General features: G+C 44.9%; 2 protein-coding genes across 6 annotated transcripts in view; one reads left to right on the top strand and one right to left on the bottom strand.

Moving 5' to 3' along the window:
- The window catches only part of LOC108498640 (mitogen-activated protein kinase kinase kinase MLK4), a 49,518-nt gene extending 41,471 nt beyond the window's left edge, over positions 1–8,047 (bottom strand). For 4 of the 5 annotated variants that reach the window (XR_001875251.1, XR_001875252.1, XM_017817584.1 and 1 more), the window contains exon 1: positions 7,312–8,047. Coding sequence is in view for 3 of the 5 variants with exons in the window: in XM_017817584.1 (XP_017673073.1) it covers positions 7,312–8,047 (736 nt within the window). In the remaining 2 variants the exon portion in view is untranslated. The remainder of the gene's footprint in view (positions 1–7,311) is intronic. The other variant, XM_017817586.1, reaches the window with a different exon arrangement.
- Positions 8,048–14,335: 6,288 nt separating this feature from the next.
- PCNX2 (pecanex homolog 2 (Drosophila)) overlaps positions 14,336–17,140 on the top strand; it is a 156,568-nt gene continuing 153,763 nt past the window's right edge. Inside the window, exon 1 of the mRNA XM_017817517.1 lies at positions 14,336–14,488. Coding sequence (XP_017673006.1) covers positions 14,336–14,488 — 153 coding nt within the window. The remainder of the gene's footprint in view (positions 14,489–17,140) is intronic.

Below are 17,140 nucleotides of genomic sequence, written 5' to 3'. Positions count from 1 at the left end.
CCCAACCAACCAACCAAAAAAAAAAACAAAAAAAAAACCAAAAAAAACCCCCTGCATTTTCAGAAGCATTATTACTGAAAGCCATTTAAACGAATTTCAATGCCTTCAATTTTAACAAATAATCAGAAATAAAACTCAAGGTCAGAGCTACAAAAACTCCTTGCAACTGTTCATTGTACAAGGTCAGCATGTTTCAGAACTTGAAACACTGAAGCAAGTTTGGAAGAAAGTTTATACTTAGTGGTAAGAAAACTTACAGATTGCAAACAAAAAGCCATTCTCTTCTAAGGTCAAAGAAACCACAAAACAGCATTCAACATCCAAGCACAGTTCAATGATGTGTTGCTTCTCTATTATTTTGAGGTTGCAGAACATAACTTTTTAATGGAACTTTCAATATTTGGTAAGAGGCTCCAAAGACTTTGCAGTTCCAACAGGGGTGGGGAAATGACCTGCTACTGAAAACTCCGCTGTATTTCATTTTATTCTAATGCTTGGATTACACTACTAATACCTAAATTCTAACCACATTTTGCAGTCTGTTTTTTAAAGTACAATACCTCATTTTACAAGTGTTACAGTCAGCAGCTAAACTTATTTCTCACTGTTTAGGGGAACAAACATAATCGTGTAAGTATTTTAACAGCTAATGGGAGGTATTTAGCTCTCTGTTTTTTCATTGACCTTAATGGAAATGGGTTGCTTGCTCAGTGCAGTTTTCAGAGGCAGGTAGGTATCTGAATATATTCTCAGGGTACCAGCTTTAAAAAAAAAATCAGCCAAGTAATGCTTGAAGTCTTCTTTAATATACAAATATTACCAAAACTCTTCCTGAAAGTCCTACACTTCAATTTATAATGCTACCCCAAAGCAGAAGAGACAGGCAGCAAATATGACATATAGACTAGAATGTGACTCCTATGTTTCTCATAAAGAGGACACCAGAAACCTTGGTGCAAATGAAACTCCTGCAGAAACCTGCTAAGAAAGAATAAAACACAAAGCAAAATAAAAAAGGAAAAAAAAAGAAAAAAATGAAAAAAATACCTTCCAACAGTTGTAAACCAGATCACTTGATGTTTGACAATGAGAGAACAAAGACGGAGAGAAGAAAGACATGAAAAACCAAGTAAGATCCAGAGAAAGATCAAAGTAATATTATTCTTGACTTAATAATCCTACCTGTTAGAAATGCAGTCTCAACACCAAATAAGAAACAACTCCCTACAGTTGTCAGATGGACATAGTTGGGGAAACGTTAAAATGAAAGTGTGCATTAAAAATGAGTTATAAATAGGGGTATTAAAAGTTCATGGGGTTTTAATTAATCATATTACATTTAGCTAGTGTTTCAGCCTTGAGTCTTGTTTTCAGCATTAAGGACTATATGTAAATATACTTCAGCCTTGTTGAGGGACTTTGTTCTAAATTAATGAGCAATTTTTTCCACCTGTCAACGTCCAGACTTGAGACACAGAAAACATCAAACAGAAGCAAATTTAGAAGACAGTAATCGAGGTGAAATAAATAGCTATTGCAGTTAAGTCTTCATCTACAAATAAAATAACTCTGGATGTTACTCCTCCTCTGGAAGCTTACAGGCTGTACAAACAAGTATTGCTTTACAGAAGAGTAGTTCACAAAATTTCATTTGACAGATGTTGTATTAAAATCATAAAGTTCCTAAATATTACTTTTAAATGCTGAAACACATCTGTCAGCTGGAAATTAGCCTCTACAACATTTTAGCATTAGTTATTTCTACTGTAGATTGAGACAACTGCAGCTATCAGTTACTCAAAATTGTTCTCTCTTGAATTCCAGCATCTTTCTGAACACAAAACATACAACGTATTATATGCAACAAGTAAATATATCAAGTGAATATTAAACAGGCATAATACAAAACATTGCCTTTGATGAAGTGGAAAAAGATATACTCTAGTTCAAGGCTGCTAAGCATTTGATGCTCCCACAGAATCAAACTAACCTTCAGGGCCTCTCAAAAAATAAAATCCCTACCTACAGAGTTTGAGCACACATCAAATAATGAAACAAATTACTGGAAGCAATATTTCCTGCTTATACACTTCCAGATGCTTCAGATGTATGACCAGTTCTTAGGTTGTAATGCAGCAGCATTATCTCTACAGCAAAGCACAAGGCAGGACTACTGTCTCTCTAGAGATGGGATAGAAAGCTGGCCTACTTGGAACAGTTTCTAGCTGTATGCAATTTTAAGTAATTAAGAATAGTGTACAGCATTTAAGTACCATAACTTCCTATATGAAGACAGCATGGGAAATTACAGCATATGAATTTTAAACTGCTAAATAACTTCTGGCCCCACTATTTTACGTGACTAACATTTGGCAAAGCAATACCATATTCTCAAAGATATAGTTCCTATGGGTTTTATGAAAGCCAGTTGCCTTGTGGAGTAGGAACTTCAGTTAGTTCTGCCAGAACAAACATCCATTCCCCTCCAGACCTCGGAGGGGCCAGCCACTAGGAGCTTAGCAGCCAGCCAGGCAATACAAGCAGTTTCAAACCAATTACAACATTTGCAGCCTTCTCTTGGAGGTACAAGAGTTACCTAGTACTGGAGCTGGGCACCCTGGGGCAGCCAGGCTAAGCCCAGCAGGGACAATGGGGATGTGGAAGGGAATATGAGAGTGCAAATTCCATGAATGGGAGCACCAGGAGGAGAAGAGAGAGATATGGGATACATACCTACAGAACATCAGATTTTTCCATTTTGTTACAGTGACAGATGAGCAGCGAAAAGCACAGTGCTACTGACAGAAAAAACCTCCGAGTTTCACTGCCATTAGAGGACACCTTGGAACTTTATTGCCAAAGAAAGCTAGAAGATCAAATCTGCTGAAAAGCCGTCTCTCTTCTCCCCCCAAACTACCGAAGACAATTCTAATAGAATTTAATTTTTAATTCTCTTCGTAACTGTACTAGATTCTGAATTTCAAACATTTAATAACACACAGGTAATCCTTACAGCTCTACTTGTGATGCAAGCAAGTCTAGCCTCTTCAAAATAGTTAAGAGAAATTATGCAGAATAAGTAAAATCAGTTCAGAAGATAGCAGATAGGCTTAGCTAGTTTCTTCCTCTCCCTGAACAGCTAGCCTGAAGTTGCTAGGTGGAGAAGTTACAGAGAAACTAGATTTTATGAACTCTGGAAAACATCTCCATCTTATTTTAAAGGTGTTTAATAGCATAATTCCAGCAATTCTGCTGCAAATAATCTGTAAAAGCAAAGAAACAGAGATAATTTGTTCTTGGCTCTTCTCAAACTCCAAGACACCTTGCCGCATCAAAAGCAACCAATTCAACAGTTCTGTCAAAACACATTGCAATTCCCTTTAAGGTTTTAAAACCACATGATTTCTATTTTCTGACTGCTTTTCATGATACCAGTTTCAAGAACACATTGAAGTGGATTGTCCAATTGCAGTTTCACTGCTCTCTTTTATGTTTGATTCCTTCAGATGCCACGTACTGTTCTCATTAGCACTGCCATGTCCATGGTCTTATACAACAATCCTTGAAACTCAAGCTGACCTTGACAATTTCAAAAAGTAATGTAAACTTAACCACTTCACAGAGCTGAGGGCTGCAAAGGATCCTGGGCTGGAGGTGCTGGTGAAAGCCATAGCAAACTGAACCCTACTTGCATATCCTACAACAAATGAGAACAGAGCACTTTATCTGTACCTTGTTTAGTACACATAACCTACACATAATCAACTTTGTAATCATGGATGGGTCTATGCCATAAATAAGATATTCTGAACTTTTTGTAATGTTTCCTAGAAGTACACAAGGTTGCTGCACTAGAGATAAAGTGCATTTTTTAAAAGGCAGAAGTACTGCATAGTCTGAAATCAACCTCAGAATCACAAATCTCTGCTTTCTCTACACTAGACTTTGGAAGGTGAAAACCTGGCATACTCCATCTGAATGCATTACTAGCTTTCTTTAGGATACTAAAAAAAGAATCAGGAGAGGCTACACTGAACCTTTATACAACCATATGTCTTGTAACCAATGGGATGTCCTTGCCCAGAAGCAAGCAACTTGATTTTCCACAAGAAAAAAAGTTGCCCTTTCAAAGAGTCAGCAAAATAGCTGAGATGTGGTAAAAAGATACATGTAACTATTAGTGTCTTGTCTTGTAGATGAGTTTCTGTTTTTATTTTCAGTAAAACATAATTTTTTCCTAATCAGCTGGCATGTTTAATCAAGACTAAGCTCATACCTAGGAGTCACAGTTAAGAATATTCAAATATTTTCACAAATTTTTAAGACATCTCCTTTTCAGTTGAAGTATTGATTAATCCAGAATTCACTGACTATCAACAATGGTTTAAAAAAATCAGATTTTCTTTCAAATTTTTTATTTTGATTTTACATAAAGTCCAGCTCTTAATCCTTAATTTTACATTATATCTTTATTCTTTAAAGTATATTGAAGAACATAAGAAGTGCTTATGAGAAGTTATCCTCGAAATAGACCATGATCCTAGTCAGAGACACTTCTCCCCATGTCAGCCAAACCAGGTTTACAAAGCACCCACAACCTGTAAATTAACATTAGAGACCATGGTTACTATGTTTCACTTTATTACACATATCTAAAGCTAAAAGTGTTCTTTACACCTTTGTTTTGTCTACTTCTGAATAACCTTTAAATACTACGTTTAATACTACATTTATTTTACGTGGACTGAAGAAACTCTGATGTCAACAAAACTCAGGAGTTTACTTCCTTGTTCAGCCCTCAAAACCAAGTTTGTTAGTTTTTCTTCCCAATATACACAAAAAACATTTGTGTATATATGAATTTCCCTTACTTTGGCAGAAGCAAAAACCTTTTCCCATCTCCCCAAAGGAGCCCAATGAAACTAGAGCATACAAACTTACATGGTCACTGCTGTTAATAAACCCTTTTGGTTCTCATGGCTCTTCCATTTGTGGCACTTTCTCTCCAGTCCTGTCGATTTGGTATCAGCAAACCCACAGTAGATATGCTATCCTATAGATCCCAGCTCCCTAAAATTGCATGAAGTAACACACTTGCCTTTGAGACACTTGCTTTGCCTATCACCTGCCAACCACAAGCCCAGACATGTACCCCTTCTGGATCAAATATACTGGTGGAAGGGGGCTCCATTTCCCTAGCTGGAAAAATTAGTTCCTGCCAATTTACTAGGGATATAGTTTGAGGAGCATTCCTTACCATGCCATGTTAAGGGCAGCCATTTTTCTAATTTGTTGTCTGAGGAAGAAAAAAATCCTTCTTAACAAAAATAACTAAGCTAGCACAGAACTGATACATTCATATACTACCTAGACAGACTTAATCGAGAGCACTGGACCAGCAATGAAAGCAGCAATGAACAGGTGAGGAATGGGTGCTGAAAGACCCATTTGCTGCTACAGCCACTGTGGAACTGTTGCTATCCACACCAAGCAAGTTGCTCAGTCAACCCTGGCAGTGTTCCACTCCCGCTGTGCAAGACTGCAAAAGACTACAGTAAAAGAATGAAGTGAAATCTTTGATGAATTGATGAGTTACCAGAACAGGGGATACTGTTATGACTTGCAGTAATTTTAAATTCATGCTGTTGAACAGTACCACCAGCACACCACCATCTCCCAACATGATCATTTAGTTGGATAATCAAGATACATAACTCTATTTGGCATACTCAATACTGTCTTCAAACTTTGCTAAGATTAAGAACTAAGGATGAGAGAACTAAATAGCTCAAGTGAAGTGCATCTGTAACAGGAGTTAGTAATGCAAGCAGTGAATGGACACATATACTGAGGTTATAATCAAAAGTGTATTTTTTAAATGCTCTGCCATTATCCATATATAAAGAGATGATAATGGTAATCAGCTCTCAGCAGTACCCAACTCAACTCCAGGTGTTATGCTAAACCACGGTGTTATGAATTCACTTCAGACACAAATTTTGCCACTGTCACTTAGCGCGCTCCTAGCATGCAGCAACCCACTCTAAGAAAAGCCACTAAATACTCAAGGTGCAGCAGCTTGCTCTGAACACAGCAGGAAATTAGGAGGGCACAAGCTGCCTACAGACAACTTGCTAGAAATTAAGGTGTCGGTCATGACGCTAAAGTCCAAAAGTTCATCGTCTGTGCTACAAACAGAACCACAAACACAGCTGAGCTAGGTCCTTTCTTTATCAAATAGTGAAAGTACTTTCAGGAACAGTCAGTCCCATGACTGAGTCTTGTCTTAATAGCCCATGCATGGTGACCTTCAAGACACACAGCCTCTTAAACAAAGTGCTTCAAAGTTGAATGAGGCTTTTTTATTTCTACTGCACTACTTAAAGACTCCTAACTGGAAAAAAAAAAAAAAAGACTAGCATATTGCTGCACTTTTGGCACAGTCAGAACAAAAAGGAAAGAGTAGGGATGGCTTCAGACACTTTTGCAAACGCACAGATTTCCACTTTCAGGTCACCAGTTCAAAACACAATTATAACAGAAAGTCATAAACACATCTACTCTAGTAAGCCAGCCTTCCAAAACCACAGTTGCCAAAATCTTAGATGCTTCTGTATTGTCAGATGGACCGAGGAGCCATCAAGCATGAATTGAGCAACTCCCTCACTCTTGCAGGTGCATTTGTCAATGCCAAGGGATGAAAGCAAAATCCGGCATCTGCACAACAGTTTCTACTGTTTTAAGGTACTGTCCTTTCCACCTCAATGTTTTGCCAAGTGGGTAAATTTTAGCGATGCTAAATCCATGCAGGGAAAACCAGAAACACGTATGATTACTTGGCAGTGAAACAGAAGTGATACCCTTACTAAAACTTTCCAAGGCGCTTGGTTCCCTGTAAGTTTTAAAAGACAGGACCGCGCAACGCATCAGAGTAAAAATAGCTTTGCGGATTTGAAACTGTGGTTCCGCGCAGGATTTTATCCCGCTTTAAGTGAGAGGGCAGGACCAAAGGTACACCCGGATTCTCCCGACCCTTCCACGAGTCCGTATCCAGCTCGCAGCCGCGGCAACCAACCTGCCGCTGGCCCAAGCTCCTGGCACAGGGTGCCCGAGTTGCGACACCCGTCTCTCAGTGAAACAGGGCTCCCGGACGGAGCCCGCCCAGGCCTGGCCGCCCGCCCCCGCAACGCGGACACGGCCAGCGCCGCCAGGCCAGGACCCGAAGGGACGAGGGGACACCCCTGTCGCCTGCACTGCCGCGGCGCTCCGATGGTCCCTCCTCACCTCCCCCCCACTCCGCCCGGGACTCACTGTTGCTCGACTTGAGGTCCCGGTGCAGGATGGGGACGATGGCCTCGTCGTGCAGGTAGAGCATGCCGCGGGCGATCTGCACCGCCCAGTTCACCAGGATGTGCGGGGGGATGCGGCGGCCCCCACGGGCGGCCGCGGCGCCGGGGGCGGCGGCCAGGGCCCTGTTGAGGGATCCGCCGCGGGCGAACTCCATGACGAGGCAGAGGTTGGGCTCTCGCAGGCAAACCCCGTGCAGGGCGATGATGTTGGGGTGCCGCAGCATGGAGAAGAGCTTGGCCTCCTGCCGCACGCTCTCCGCCGTTGCCGTGATGTCCTCGTCGGGGTCCTGCCGCGCCGCCTTCACGGCCACCTCGCGGCCCCGCCAGGTGGCCCGGTACACCTTCCCGAAGCCGCCCACGCCGATGATCTCCTGCAGCTCCAGGTGCTCGAAGTCGATCTCCGTCAGGCTCCCCGCGGGATCCCCCCGCCCGCCGCTCCCCGCCGCCGCTCCGCCGCGGGGCTGGCGGGTCACGTAGTTGGCCGGGAAGATGCCGAGACGGTGGCGGATCTTCCCCGCCCACCAGCCGTCGTCGCCAGACACGGCCGCGTCCTGCGACAGCACCTCTACCACGTCCCCCCGCCGCAGGCTCAGCTCGTCCTCGCCGCTCGCCTCATAGTCGTACAGCGCCGTCCACAGCGGGCACGAACTCCCGCCGCCGCCGGCGGCTGCCGCCGCTCCGGCGCCCGGCAGAGCCATGGCAGCGACCTCAGCCCCGGCGGCCACCAGCAGCGCGGCCGACGCGGGGGCGCCCGCCCAGCCGCATCCTCACCTGCCGCCACCGCCGAGCGGGAGCCGCGGGAGGGGAGGGCGGGGCGCGGGCAGGGGGCGGGGCGGGGCCGCTCGGCCCGGTCGCCGCCGCCGCGGGGCTACGGCAGGGAGGGCGCAGGCGCGTGCGGGAAAGGCGGGGAGGGGAGCGCCGGGGCCCCGCGGCCGCCCCCGCCCATTGGCCGCCGGCCGTCACGTGGCCCCGGCGCGGCGGTCCCGTGTGGCCCCTGCGGGGCCGCGAGTCGGGTCCCGGGGAGCCCCCGGCCCCTGCTTTGTCCTCCGGGGGCTGCAGAGCGGGCTGAGGGCTCGTGCCTCTGTCGGCAGCTTCCCCTTTCCCTCGTTGTGCGGTCATGGGACTTTACTGGAACAAACCCCAGGCAGTTCCTGAAGAAGCCCGAGCTTCCTCGGTTCGTGTATGCTCTTCCACCCACCTCTGCCGCTCGTGGGCTCTCACAGAATCACAGAGTGGGTCACGTTGGAAGGGACCCCAGTAGGACATCTGGTCCAACCTCCCTGCTCAGGCAGGGTAATCCGAGAGCACATGGTACGGGATCATGTCCAGATGGTTCTTGAATATCCCCAGTGTGGGAGCCTCCACTTCTTCTCTGGGCAATCTGTTCCAGTGCTTGGTCACCCATACAAGTAAAGAGGTTCTTCCTCATATCCAGGTGGAACTTCCTGTGCATCAGTTTCTATCCATTGCCTCTTGTCCTATTGGTTGGCACCAACGAGAAGAACCTGGCTCCATCCTCTTCACACTCTTCTTTACATACTTACATACATTGATGAGGTCCCCTCTCAGTCATCTCAAGGCTCAAGGTTCCCTCTCAATCATCTCATTCAAGGCTGAACATGCCCAACTGCCTCAGACTTTTCTCATAAGAGAGATGCTCCAGGGCCTTAATCATCTTTGTTGCCCTCTGCTGGACCCACTCCAGTTCTGCCCCATCCGTGTAAGGACTGAGACAGTCCTGGCCCTATGTGGCACGTTCACACAATCCTGTGTACATGCTATTTCTGGGTAAAGATTCTCCTGGCTTCAAGTGGAAAAATCCTATCACATTCTAAACTACAGTCGGCGTTTTGTTGGAAGTTAGAGGGAAGTGTGTGGGCTGAGGACACCCTCCTGTCTCGCCAGTGTGGTGGGAAACAGTGGTTAAAAGTGGAAGTAGATGTGTATTCATCCTAGGAGCTGATCACTGGGTGCTGCGAGACCTGTGGTTACGGATGTGGCTGCTGCCAGCAGACGCCCTGAGGTGCACAGAAAAGGCTTGGGAAAGGTGTAAAACTGCACTGCCGGGCCAAATAGCCTGTTGTGATGAATGCCGCTCAACTTCCTGCACAAAAACCCACATGCAGAGCATTGTACATCCCTAAATAAACAAAATTTGAAGCTGGATATCACAGGAGTAAGGTTCCAACAGAAAGATAGTAATGAAAAAAAAATTAAAATTACAATATTCAATAATCATAAATTCTTATTTATCCCATAAGCTGTATTTATAGTTGTTCAGAGCCAACAGGAGTACCACAGGCATGGTATTTCTTCTCAGACAACTGCAAGAGAAGTATAGGGAACAGAACAAAGGTCTCTATGTAACCTTTGTTGATCTCACCAAGGCTTTTGATACTGTGAGCAGAAAAGGTCTGTGGCAGGTTTTGGAACGTTTAGGATGTCCCCCCAAGTTCCTTAAAATGATCATCTCACTCCATGAGGATCAGCGCAGCCAAGTCAGATATGGTGATGTACTTTCTGAGCCCTTTCTAATAAAGAATGGTGTGAAACAAGGCTGCGTTCTTGCACCAACCCTATTCACAGTCTTTTTCAGAATGATGCTCCAAAGGGCCACGGCAGACCTCGATGATGAAGATGGTATCTACATTTGATATTGTACTGATGGAAGCCTATTCAACCTAAGGCGACTGAAGGCCCACACTAAGACCTTAAATCATCTTGTCCGGGAGCTGCTTTTATGCTGATGCCGCCACCCTCATCGCCCACCCAGAAGCAGCTCTGCACCATTTAACATCCTGCTTTGCAGATGCTGCACCATTTAACATCCTGCTTTGCAGATGCTGCTGAGGCTTTTGGACTGAAAGTCAGCTTAAAGAAGACTGAAGTTCTCTATCAACCTGTACCTCAGGAAGTCTTCCATCACCACCATATCACCATTGGTGAATCAGAGCTCAAATCAGTTCAGCAGTTTAATTACCTAGGTAGCCTCATCTCCTCGGACGGTAAGACTGACAGAGAGATAGACAGCAGGTTAGCAAAGGCATATAAAGCTTTTGGAAAACTCCATAAAAGAGTCCGGTGAAATAAACACTTGAAGAAAAGTACAAAGATCAGTGTTTACAGAGCCATTGTACTGTCTGCTCTTTTATATGGATCCAAATCTTGGGTCATCTACCGCCACCACCTGCAACTCTTAGAACACTTCCATCAACGCTGTCTCCGTACAATCCTAAACATCCACTGGTCAGATTATGTGACTAATACGTCTGTTCTAGAACAAGCAGCAGTCACAAGTATTGAGGCCATGTTGCTGAGAACACAGCTGCGTTGGGCAGGACATATCTCAAGGATGAAAGACCACCGCCTTCCTAAGATCTTTATGGTGAACTTGCCACTGGCTGTCGCAAGAGAGGAGCTCCGAAGAGAAGATACAAGGACTCCCTGAAACAACATCTCAGCCTTGGCCATATTGATCACCATAACTGGTCTACTCTGGCCTCCAATCAGGAGGTCTGGAGACACACCATCTATAATGCTGCTGCTTCCTTTGAGAACGCATGCAGGATCACTCTTGAGGAGAAAAGACAATGCAGAAAGAATCAGGTCTTGCCAATACCACCTAAGGAGTCTTTCTGCTGTGCCTTTTGCAACCGGACTTGTCTATCTCGTATTGGCCTTTTTAGCCACCAGCGCGCTTGCAGCAAATGTGGGTAGAGCCCTTCCCAAATCTTTGTTTGCAAAGGCTAGCCATGGTTTATAGTTGTATACACAAGGCAAAAATACAATTATGCTGAAAGTGACTTATTGAACCATGTTTACCAAAAAGAAAGAATGCAGAACCAGCATGTCTATCGAGTCTTCTCCCATTTCCTTTAATATAAGATTGCCTTGCAGCTATTCAGAGAGGTAATTACAAGCCTTCCCTTATCTGCATATTTGCCTTATTATAAAAGCCATAAAGTATGTTGTAATACAAGCGTTCTGCCGCACAAATTCCACCTTGTACTTTGTTATCTAAAAGAATCTGCAGGAACTAATTAAGTGTGGAATGTTTTGGGTCAGACAAGGTATTGGTTGCAGTACAGTGAAATGTTTAAATATTTATTTAGAGCTATTATTCCCAAATTTGCCGTCTGAAGGACTGTTATCCATTAGCAATCACTACACTCAGGTTACTCTTTGTTCAGTGTTTCTTCAGCACCCAGGGCTCTAGGATCTTGGTATACAGTTGCTGTTTCTGGGAGTTCCAATAATGTAAATATTGTGATCCCGAACAGTGTAAAGCGCCCTTAACTTTCCTGACGGCACCACCTAGTGGAGTTACTGGTGAGAAGAGCGGCGTACAGATGGCAAAGCTTTTGGCTCAGTCCCTCACTGGCATCTCTCAAGAGAAAAGTGGTCCCATTTTCCATCTTTGGCACTCCTGCAACTGTGTAGCTACAGTACTCGTGCATCTACATTGTGTCTGGAACACATATCCTGACCTGGATATATTTACAGGAACCCTCCAAAACTGCAAGTACCATTATACCAAAAAATATTTGGTGTCAGCATTATCCAAATATGAGAAAGAGCTGAAAGATTTGAGTGATGTGTGGACAAGTGGCATGGTTTAACCCTAGCCAGCCATCAACCCCCACGCAGACACTGGCTCACTCCTCCACCAGGGAGAATCAGAAGGGTAAAAGGTAGAAAATTCATGGGTTGAAGTAAAGACAATTTAATGGAAAAGCAAAAGACACACACAAGCAAAGCACTACATGGGCAGGAAGGTGTTCAGCCATCTCCAGGAGGGCAGGGCCCCATCATGTGTAACAGTTACTTGGGAAGACAAATGCCATCACTCCAAACATTCCCCCTTTCCTCCTTCTTCCCCCCTCTTTATATACAGAGTGTGATGTCATATGGTATGGAACATCCCTTTGGTCAGTTTGGGTCAGCTGTCCCAGCTATGCTCCCTCACAGGCTTCTTTTCTTTTCATTTTTGTACCTCCTCACTAGCAGAGCATGAGATACAAAAAAGTCCTCCATTTAGGATAAACATGACTTCGGAAACAGTCAAAACATCAGTGTGTTATCAACAGTATTCTCATACTGAATCCAAAACATGGCACTATACTAGCTACTGAGAAAATTAACTCTATCCCAGCCAAAAAAAGGACAAGTCACCCTAATAGTATATAAGTTGCAGTAAAGCCTGCATTACCTGGGCCTTCCACACAATAACCTACATGAGTTAGAGGTCTCAAAAAACCTTTGTTTACTCATCTTTCTTTTTTTGGAGCTGTGCATGTAAATGATCTTATTCGCCAGTATACTTGTGGAAAATTAGTTCAATAGTTTCTGAAACTTAACTTTTTTAATTATCACACATCAAAATATTATTCATAGCTGCATATTGCACTTGATTCAATCATTACTTGTATGAACAAACTTTGTCGCCTTTGTAATGAACCTGCAAAGGATAAAAAAAGAAAATTCACTCAACAAGGCAGAGGTTTGGGCAAGGAGGCTGTATGCCTCCTTCATACAGCCCAAGAACAGCTCAATAAACTTCACTGCTCACTGAGGTCACACCAAGCAAGTACCCTAGCCATGTGGCTGTAGGTCCTCAAGCATCTAAGGGTGCCAGTGCTGCTAAAAGATGATGCCATTCTTTCCCTGCTCCCAACTGCTTGTTCATAGTTCTGTATCATCCCTGTCATCAAACCAACCCAGGCATCCAGCATGGCCACATCACCTGCAACATCAGGAAGTGAGCTGAGGTTTGTGGTTCATTATCACACAAGTACGATTGCTTAATAGCATCTTTGGTCTCTTACCTTTGTCTAAAAAAATCCATGCAGAGCACAGTGGAATGGTGTGTTTGGTCCATGAAACCGGAGCCACTGTCAGGAGCAATGGATGTAAGGTGAATTTGGTGATGTTCAAGCTGCTTAGCTACCTCCATTACATACCTATATAGTTCACAAAATTGACTGCAACAAAGGTGTATACATGTGGAAAAGTCCCTAAAAGGGACGGATGAGAGACAAAGAACTGAAGTTCAGAGCTATTTTCTGATGGTCAGAGGTAGGAGAGGGGGAGCACTATGTATGATCAGCTCTAGTGTTCACAGCCTAACCTTACGACCCTCCCTTCAGGGGTTTCCTTAAGGATATGCCCGTATCCTTCTGTCTCATTCTTCACTGACTTTGGCCTCTCCTGCTCAAGGCTTCCACTCAAATCCATCATTTTTTCAGCTTTGCTCTCCCGTACAGGGCACGCCTATGCTTCCCCCACCCCTCCCTTAACTCCTCGCTGCGCTAATTTGAGGTCAGCTACGTGAAACTCTTGAACGAAGGCAGACTGGGTTTTACTCTGAACTCATTCTTGAAAGAAACCAAATTTTTTTTTATGTTATATTCCCACATCCCGCCCAAAACAGAGCTCAAGTCAACGCAAAAAGGGCAAGACCAAAGTCGGGCAGAGCTCACGGATCGGAAACTCGTGATGTGTCGGGCAGGATCAGTAACCGGCGACGAGCACCCGGCGGTGGGGGTGTGGCCGGCGAGGCGCAGCCCAGCCGGCGGCCGCCGGGGCTGCCCCTTTGCCGCGCTTTTTTTGCACCTGTGCATCCCCCGTCGCGGCCGCCCGGGGCGGGACGCGGCGGTGACGGACACCCCCGCGCCAGACCTTTCCCCCCGCCGCGGCTCGGCCCGGCCCCTGCTCGCCCCGCGGCTTCCGTGCGCTGCCCCGCGGTCCCCCAGGCCTTGCAGCGGGGCGGCGCCCCCCGGCCCGCGGCGGGGGCGAGCGGGGCGCCGTGCCCAGTGGGGGGCGGCCCGTGGCAGCGCCCTCCCGGCGGCGGCGGCGGCGGCGCCCGGGGTGGGGCGGGCGGGATGCTCGGCGTCGCGGGGCACCATGGGAGAATCCGCGGGCGCCCGGCATGGCGGCGGCGGCGGCGGGCGGCTGAGGGGCGGCGGTGGCGGCGGCGGGGGGCGGCCATGGTGTCGCCGGCGGCGCGGCTGGTGGGGCAGGGCGTGTGGGCGGCGCTGACCGGGGGCTGGTACCACGACCCGGAGCAGGGCGCCTTCACCAACAGCTGCCACCTCTATCTGTGGCTGTTCCTGCTGACTCTGCCCATGGCCCTGCACCTGGTGAGAGCGGCTGGGGGGCGGAGGGGGGGGGTGCGAGGTGGGAGCCGCGGACCCCGGCCCGCAGGCAGCAGCGGCGAGGGCGTGTGCGCTGGACGGACTGTACACTGACCCCTGGGGGGCTTGAAAATGGGGCATGTTGGGCTTTACCTGAGCATTCGTGTCTAAAGGTTAACGGGGTGAGTCCACCGGGCGCGCTAGGCAGGGGCCGGACCCTTAGCCCTGGAAGGAATTGGATAGGGGTGCAGTGCTGGCCTCTGCAAGTGTTGAATGACCGTGGGGTTGTTTGTTCAATGACCGTGGGGATATTTGTTCAAAACCTCTTTTAGGGACAGGTGTTTTTTTTCCAAGTCTGCTCCAGTCTTACCTGCTGAGAAGGGTAAATAAATGGAAAAATTCAAATACCACGTAATTAACATGCCTTGCTGAATGTCACTGGTGAATCACATGGCTTTTTCTGACATGCAGCTCCCTTTGTGCAGAAATTTAAACTTTGCAAATGAATAATAACTAGAGTTTGTTTGCCGCAATTTAAAATTTATTTTCCTGAAAAGCTTGAAACTTTTGGTCTGTTTTTGTGTGTTTTCTTACTTTGTGAGAAAAGCTTAAAAGTACAGTTTGCTGGATCATTGCATCTATTCTTTGATGTGTCCTTCAGTGATTACATCTTAAGGTTGCTTCCACTGGAAGCAGTTTCCATCCATTTGGTTCTTAGAGTGACTCAACTAAATTCTTAACTAAGTTCTGTACAAATTTTCTTTGATTGGATGAAACTTCTAAATAGGTTTATTCACCCTATATGGTCAGATATTGGCCTGATTTTCAAAAGGAAAGAGCATTTATGAATCCTTCTGCAATCCCAGTGGAAAGCAAATTTTGTATTTTTAAACATGAATTGAAATACTGTATTTTTTGGCATGGATTGCAGTGAATTCCTGTAAGGATGGCTCCTGGAGGTAATGAACCAAGATAATAATATGCTTTCTTCTGATTGATAGGGTCTGTTTCCTACGCAAACCAGGAAGAGTCTTGCTTAGTAGGATTTACTATCCAAGTCGTATGTGTGATTAAAAAGGAAAAAAATTGAAAGTTAACTTTTTTCCAAGTTTATGTAAGTATGTATCTGAAAAGATATGTATTTCCTTGGGGGAAACTTCTGAACTAATGACATGGATGAAGGCTTCTTGCCAAGGGGTTGCACAAAAGAACACTGGACTGTAGGTCAGAGCTAAGGTAAAACCAGGGCATTATTTAAAGGGAAAGGGAGAAAATGTAACATCTGCTGAACTCTCTTGGGCATCATCTTTGCCTATCTAGATGGACTTGCTTTTTCTGCAGAGTGGCTGACTTTCTGATGAATCATCTGGTTAAATGCAGGACTCCTGTTCTTGAGCTAACGTATTGCTGTGGGAATTCTTTGTCCTTGATAAGAATAATACATTTATTATGATGGCTGCTTGACAGTAATTATGTCCTTAAGTGTTTACTTGTTTTTAAGTGACTTGATTTTAAGGCTCCATAAACTTTATGCAAGACATCTATTCTTACCACTTAGAAACTTGAACTTGCTTTTTAACTAGAGGTTTTCTTTGGGGCATTTTGTTTATAATACTAAGTAATGTTTAGGGTAATATTTAGGTTACATACTTGACAACAGTAGTTTTGGATTCAGCTAAAGCAGTCACTGATGTTTCTTGGGCAAAGTCGAAACAGATCGGAGTACTACTTTTTAAAATTTTCCTTCGCTTGGGATAATCTTACACTTTTGTCAGAGCCAGGAAGTCTCTCTGAAACAGTTTGATTTGAATCAAATGGCAAAACTCATCCATCTGTATTTAGATTTTTCACGCTGGCTCAGCAGAGGCGTGCTGACAGTAGCATCGAGAAGCTTAAAGTATCAAGTTGTTTCTTTTGTATGGATCAAGGATTTCTTTCTCTAGCTTTGTCAGCATAGCTTACTTTGGTACTAAAGATTCCTCTATTAGCTCCCCTGCTCCTGAAAATACAGATCTGTGTTTTCATCTCTTTCTTTTCTTTTTCATTTATCATTTGTACATTAAAATGTACATTGGATATTATTTGGAGCACCATTACTGTTAAAATCAACTTTCAAAATTATAATGAGATCTCTTCTAACCCTACCATATCAACTCTCATAATAGATTAAGAATTAAAGTTATCTTATTCCACCAAACAGTCCAGAGTTCCTAGGTGTTTGCACATGAAAATAGTGATAATTATTTGTATTCAGCCACTGGGCTGAATTCAGACCCAGTAAAACACCAGTGACACAGAGAACTTTGGGAAATGCTTGTACTGTAGCTTATTTTACAATAAGCTATAGTACAAGCTTATAGGATATTGGGTGAGTCCCCAGAATGGCATACTGAGTGTTTCTCTTGCCTTTTTTTGGACGTGAAACCCTTGAACTTAGAGGGTTGTTACTTCTTACGCATTAGATCTTCAAATCATGCTGTGATAGGAGAAGTACAACATGGCAATATAAGGGTGTGGGCACATAAATTACTCAGAGGTAAACTCTAATAAACTTGCAGTGTGTCAGCTGCTTACAGTCCCACTTGGCCACGTTTTACCCCACTCTATCTCTCTGTAGAAGTTATCTATATATATAAATATATCTCCACAGCAGAGAAG

This window comes from Lepidothrix coronata, unplaced genomic scaffold, assembly GCF_001604755.1.
Source record: "Lepidothrix coronata isolate B3197 unplaced genomic scaffold, Lepidothrix_coronata-1.0 Scaffold61, whole genome shotgun sequence".
Lineage (NCBI taxonomy): Eukaryota > Metazoa > Chordata > Aves > Passeriformes > Pipridae > Lepidothrix > Lepidothrix coronata.
This window is presented reverse-complemented; position numbering and strand designations above follow the sequence as displayed.